The 6685-nt window shown below is 58.7% G+C and overlaps 1 protein-coding gene across 1 annotated transcript; it reads right to left on the reverse strand.

The window, feature by feature from the left end:
- Positions 1–222: 222 nt before the first annotated feature.
- On the reverse strand, positions 223–6406 carry LOC133771061 (NUT family member 2G-like). The gene is made up of 6 exons (XM_062206789.1): positions 5709–6406; positions 3781–3909; positions 2697–2836; positions 1974–2266; positions 1583–1699; positions 223–954 (listed from the first exon to the last, which is right to left on the reverse strand). Exons 1-6 carry the CDS (start codon positions 6404–6406, stop codon positions 223–225), a joined length of 2109 nt encoding a protein of 702 aa, XP_062062773.1.
- Between the last annotated feature and the right edge of the window lie 279 nt (positions 6407–6685).

Raw genomic sequence — 6685 nt, forward strand, 5'->3', positions numbered from 1 at the left:
GCAGCAGAGCAGAGACTGTTTCCAATGTAACTTCCTTTATTTACACAAAGTCCCAAAGGGATGATTCCCCACTCTGGCCCCAGGTCCCTCCACCCGGGGGTCCTACAGTCGCCCTCTTGTGGTGAGGAACAGCAGGGTCAGCACTTTGGGTGCAGGGCAGAGTAAGGGTCCATGTGCTTCAGGCTGCACCTAGAGGAGCTGCCCCCAGAGCCCTAGTGCCACCTAGTGGGCTGAATGATGCTTCTTCCTCCTCCTGGTGACCAAGTGGTCACATTTCCTCTTCTGAGCCTGGGAGTTTCCCACAGAGCCCAGAGCCTGGGCCTGCCCTCCAGAAGCCCTGAGGTAAGGCACTGGGCAGGGCTTCTTTTTTGCAGGGTCCAGGCCTCCCTGGAGAGCTTGCTTCCTGGACTTTGCAGCATGTGGGAGGGGACCCCTAGGATCCCTTCCGTGGGTAGACAGTGGTTTTGGTGCACTGCAAGAATTCCCAGCTCCAAGGCAGGGGAGGTCTGTGGCAGAGGCCTCGCTCTGCCCAAAGCCCAAGGGCAGCAGGTGGTGCTGGGAGGCCAGGAGGAAGGAGAGACTGGGAAGTTCCTCCTCATTCTCACTGGAGATGTCCAATGGTGTGTGCGGGCCCCCAACAGAGGGTTCTCCTCTGAAACTCCTGGCATCTTCGGTGGCCCCCAGTGAGGGACACTCCCGATGTCCACTAAACACAGCATTAACCCCAGGCCTGCACAGGGGGGTGTCTGGGACAGCATGTCTCTGCAGGTCTTGGGAAGACATCGACCCGGAGAAGCACTCAGCTCTGGCCCCAAGGCGGGGGCCCTGGTGGTCACTCTCTGCACTTTGTTGGGGTCCAGATTCAGAATTGCTGGGGTTCAGTAGGGGCACACCACGACTGGGGGTGGCCCCCATGGCCCCATCCTCTTTCAAGGAGAAGTGCTTCGCCGTCACCTGCAGAGGAAACAGGCCCTTAGTGGCTGTGCCAGGTGCAAGGGAGGCCAGGGGGTGCACAGCAGGTACCCAGGAGGAGGCAGAAAGGCCCGAGTCTCTGGGCTGGTTCCATCGGTGTGAGGGGGCTCTGATCCACCCACATGGGCCTCATTCTAGCCCTGTACCCTAACCTGAAACTGGCTCTTCTGTCTCCTTAACACATGTGAGCACCTGCACCCCACCTGAAGCAGCTCCTCAAGAAGTCATTCCTCCCCAGCAGAGTAGGGGGAGACAAAATGATCTGGGTCTGCCATGCTGGGCTCCCTCCTTCGACCACCAGTCTACCTAGGTGCCTCTACCTGCTGTCCCCCAAACCCCGGTTTCCTGGTGCCCCTCCCTGCCCTGTCTACATGATGGCCTCCAGCCCTGATTTCCTGGTGCCCCTCCCTCCCTGTCTACATGAAGCCCCCAGCTCTGGTTTTCTGGTGCCCCTCCCTGCCCTGTCTACATGAAGCCCCCAGCCCTGGTTTCCTGGTGCCCCTCCCTGCCCTGTCTACATGAAGCTCCCAGCCCTGGTTTCCTGGCACACCTCCCTGCCCTGTCTACATGCTGTCCCTGCTCTACCTGCTGACCACCTTATGTCCTTTACCTGGCCAGCAGTCAGCCCTTCCTCCTTCTCCAGCTCCTTGGACAGGGCCGTGAGGTCCAGCTGTGGATCTGGGGAAAGCAGCTCTTCCAGGAATCTGGGGTGAACGATGGCCTCCGCCTAGAAAAGATGCAAGATGTCCGTGATCATCCTTGCATGAAGCATCTGAGATGATGGGACCTTGAACAGAACCAGAAAGCAATGACGGCCCCATCACTGTTCACACTGGGGGTGTAAATCAGTGGGCAGTCAGCTTCACTCACTACTCACTCACTCACTCACTCACTCATTCACTCAGGAACACAAAGGCAGTGGTGAAGAACTTGCATTTGGCTTAAGGGCCTGGCAGGGTCCATTTTTGGATCTTGCATCCCAGTGCCGCATCCCAGCCCACCTTGGTGACAAAATCCACTTGGGAGCATAGATGGTCAATGTAGGACAGCATTTCCGGGTCCGGGTATGACCCCTCACTCTCCAGGAAACCTTCATCTCTGTCCTCTTCTGGGTGGCCATCGGGAGGCTCCCAGGACAAGGGTGTTGGCCCCAGCAACGTGTCCATGATTTCCATGTACTCCTTCACGGCTTCTGGTGGGATCTCCTTGGGTGTCTTGTCCTGAGGCCCCTGGTGTCTGGGTGGCACTGGACAGGCAGGCAGGGCCTTGGAGTTGGCCATCCTGGGGGCACACCCTGTGGATGGGGAACATGGTGTGAGTACAGGGGCCCCAGTGTCATGTCAGGCGCAGTGGGGTGGACAGTTGTTGGGGGACATGAGTGGTCTTGCTGGGCCAGGCGAACCTGACAACAGCATCCGAGAGAGGAGATGGGGCCGAGAGGTGGAACACCTGTCACCAACACTCCATGTTCTTATCTCCAGACCCCATCCTGGTCAGCGTTTGCTGGCTTCTTGGGAAGCTAAGGGATGAGGGGCTCTATGACTGTGGCACGAAAAATCCCCAGGTGATGGCCCAAAGCATGTGGGCCCCTGGGCTGTCCGTGGGACATTCTGCACAAAGGAACACATGTTGCTCCTGAAGGAAAAGGTGCAGATGAGGGGACAACGGATCCTGGGGTTGCCTTGGCCTTTGCCACGGACTTGTTGGAACATGGGAGACTGTACCTGGCTGCTGGACAGCCACAGGGGCTGGGGGCCCTTGAGGAAGCAGCGGTGGTGAGACCGGTGGGGGCTGGCATGATTTCCCCTTCATCCACCCCAGCTTCTGAATCTGCATCTCCTCCTCTTCCTCAAACTCCATGAACCTGCGAGTGGGGGAACAGGCCAAACGTGAGGGGCCCATGCCCTGACAAGCGATCTGGCAGCAGCTGGTGGCAGACACATGCACATGTCCCTTGGGCTCAGCAAGGCCCACATCTGGTCAGTCCCAGAGGGACAAAACATTCTGGGAACAGTGCTCTGTCTGCCCTGCACGGGCATGTGACGTGTGTCTCTGATCCCCTACAGGCCCAGTTAACAAAGGCACAGCAGATCTGACCCCTTGCATGCCTTCTCTGGCCCCACACAGAGCCACAAGTAGGGCTGACTCCAGAGGCTGCTCCAAAGGACATTTATCACAAGCTGTTTGGGGTCCCAGTTCAGAATCAAAGATCCTGAGCCTGAGACTGTGATCCTTGTAGGGGGAGCAGGAGATTAGGGTCCAGGGGCAGGCAGGAGGATGGGAGGCCTGGCTGAGAGGTGGGCATTGCCTCTGAGTGCTGTGTGTTTAAACTTATCACACTGCATAAACCTGCAGAAATGCAGCCAGGGCCCTGCGTCTGAGACACCAGACCCCCGAGAACACTCTGGGCTGCAGCACATTCTGGGATGGCGCTTCACTGTGACAACACATCTGTCCACAGCTCCCCTCTCTAGGGTGTGAGGCAGACGCTCTGATGGAGGTTGTGCCATGTGCAGAGTCCTCGTGGTGGGAGGACACCACAAGGGCTGCCCTGGCTGCTCCACCTCAACCTTGACCATCAGAGCATCGGTAGCTTCAGACACAGATGGGGAGGACTCCCGGGGAGGAGAGCACATAGAACCCTATATCCAGGCGGTGGGGCAGTATCCTGGGAGAGCAGGGCCTATGGAGGGCCTGTTCCAGGAAGCGGCCCTCTGTGTATGTGTGCTGACATGTCCAGCCCCTCAGGCCCAGCCTCTCCCCAGCCTCCTCCACCACACAACCCTGGGACTAGGACTCCCAACTCACTTTTCTGCCATCTCGTAGAAGATCATGCGGTCGAAGTTGCTCTTGTGCTGCCATTCATGCAAGGCAAACTGCAGGCCCTCCTCCAGCGGCATGGTGGGCCTCCTCTGGGCCAGGGTCCGCAGCACAGGGCTGGAATTAATTCCCCAGAGTCAGTAAAAACGCACGAGCCCACCCTGCCGCCTGAGCTCGGGTCTGACTACCCTGCTGCGGCCTCCCCTTCCCTCTGTCCCTGTCGTGTCCTCCTCCAGTGCGGGCTCTCTAGGCTCCTGGCCACCTCTCCTCTGGGGGATACCCACTCCCAGGGCTGTGTTGGCCTCTCTGTCTCCCTAGTGCGGCTTCAGTGTCACTGTGCAGCATGAATTGGATGCTGGCATCCCCTAAACACATGTGTGCAAGGCCTAATCCTCAGTGTGATGGGGTCTGAGGTGGTGTCTGTGGTGCAGTTCGGGTTAAGTGAGGCCCTAAGGCTGCAGCTCCCGTGATAGTACTGGTGTCCTAGAGGAGCAGCAAGACACGCCATAGCTCTGAGACTCAGATGAGACAGTGGGAAGGTCCTGTCTCAGGCAGGAAGAGCAGCCTCCCTGGAACCTGAATCCAGCCCCTGTGCTGTGCTCAGTCTTCCAGCCTCCAGACGTGACACCTGAACATCTGTGGCTGGAACTGTCCAGTGTGTGGCCTTGTGAGTGCACAGAATGACCTGACCTGAATGCCAGGGCTCTGGTGCGGGCTCCTGGCCCCAGGGCTGAGCGTGTAACCTGCTTTATAGTTGCTGGCCAGAGGCTGTACTGGAGTTGGGACCTCAGAGCTCCTGTGAGTAGGGAGAAGGATGGGAGCCACGCAGGCTGTGCTCTGATTAGGGGACCAGGCTCTGCATGGGGACTGAGTTGGGGGTGATGTGCCTTCTGGGAAATACTGAGTGTTCAGAGCTGCAGGGAGATGGAGACGTCAACACCAAGGCGTGGAGACTCCTTTCAGCTGCAGGCTGAGTGATGATGTGGCCGGGAGGTCAGAGGTGGCTGCGACATGGACGCAGTGCCCTGCTCAGTGGAAGGTGGCTGTGTCTGTCGTGATGGTGGTAGACACAGAGGAACCGGAGCCCGAGTGGTCAAGAAAGGGGAGTGTGCCACTGCGGGGAAGGTTCCCTCTGGTTTGGTCCCCAGCAGCCCCGGACAGCGGCCTGCGTTCTTGCCTTAGGGGCTCAGAGTCCAGTCACAGCCTGGACCATGGTGTTTGGGCTGTGGCTGTGTTCTTCACCTCATTGCCTTTTCCTCATGACGGCACTGACCGCAGTCATTTCGTGAGACAGAGTGTGTGCCTGGCCTGTGCCAAGCTCAGCAGGTTCGCTGCAGTGACCTTCTCAGCTCCCTGGGAACAGGTGCGAGTGTCTCCTCTCTGTGAGGGCTCTGGGCTGTGATGTCAGTGCTGGCCCAGGAGAAACCCTTGTGCTGGGGCCCCAGCATGGCCCTGGGTGGGTTCCCACCACCAGCTGTCTTCCTGGAAGTCCCGGGAAGAGTGAGGGTTGGGCTGTGTATAAGACTTCCCTCCTTATCAGCCCTCACGTCAAGTCCCTGAGGTCTGTGACCCTCTGTGTATGATGCCGGTGGTGGACAGGGATTGCTGTGTGGACTCAGACTCAAACCCCAGTGGTGGCTCCTGTGATCCCAGGACCCGCTCTGACCTTGAGTGTTCTGTAAGGGTTACCCTGGAAATTGTGGAAGTGTAAATGTTATCACAGGATAGCTAAGATCCATTGGGAAAAGGCCCTGGAATCGTGTCACAGGCAGCATGAGGTATCATGGCTGACAATGGAACTGCATGTGATCTCTCGATTGCCTTCAGGGTCTTCCTTTGGGAGCCCTTTTAGTCTGCGTTGCCCACCCCATGATCCTCCCAATGCACTGCCCCAGGCCCTGGGCATGGGCACTCACATGAGGAAGCAGGACAGAGCTTCTGTGTCAGGGCTCTGGGGAAGGAGCCTCCGGGCCAGGGCCTTGAAGTGCTGCCAGCGTCGGAAGTTCTCGTAGACGCTGGTGGAGTTGCAGGGGTCGTCTGGTGAGGCTTGGGCCTTGGGAGTAGGCAGGATGTGCTCCCTGTCAGCCCCTTGTGATGGTGGCCCGTTGTTCACTGGGAAGACCATCGGGGCCAGCTGGGCAGCTGGTGGTGGAGCTGAAGGAGGGCGGCCCGGAGGCCAGCGCCCCTGACTGGCCTGGGTTCCCACCATGGTAGGTGCAGGCACTGTTGCCTGCAGGGAAGACACAGGCACCGCTATGGAAGCAGGGTTCTGCCCTGGCCCACAGAGGCCTCCTGGGGCATTCAGGCTGATACAGGTTTGGTTGTAGACCAAGGTCTGAGAGTAGGGGGGCTGCACCGGCTGCCCTCCTGTCCTGAACTGGAATATGATGTGAACGTTCCCAGCCCCATTTGGGCCGCAGCCACCATCTCCTGCCACCGTGGGCATCCTGGGGATAGCAGCAGGTAGTATGAGGCGGCTGCCTGGAGGGAATGCTGCATTCAGGAGGGGTGGAGGGGGCTGCCCCCAGGGTGGCTGGGGTGCGGGGCCATGAGTAGGTTGGGGAAAGGGCAGCAGAGTGAAGAGACTCGTGGAGGTGCCTGGGTGCGGGATCATGGCTGTTCCCAGCCCTGGAGATGCTGTGGAGACAAAGGAGGGGGTGAACGGAAATGGGGAACCAATTCTCAATACCCTTCTCGAATACCAATTCTCAAGTACCCATCTCTGCCAGGATGGAACACTGAGCTTTTATTGCCCCTAGAGTCACCCAGGGTGACTCCCAGTTCTATAGGTGTCTCCCACACCTGGATCAGCATTGCCTCCCTAGTGGTACTGGGCCCCTCAGTACTCCACAGCTGGCCAGGGGACTTATACAGCTGTGGTGCCACGTGCCCA

This window comes from Lepus europaeus, chromosome 12 (assembly GCF_033115175.1).
Source record: "Lepus europaeus isolate LE1 chromosome 12, mLepTim1.pri, whole genome shotgun sequence".
Lineage (NCBI taxonomy): Eukaryota > Metazoa > Chordata > Mammalia > Lagomorpha > Leporidae > Lepus > Lepus europaeus.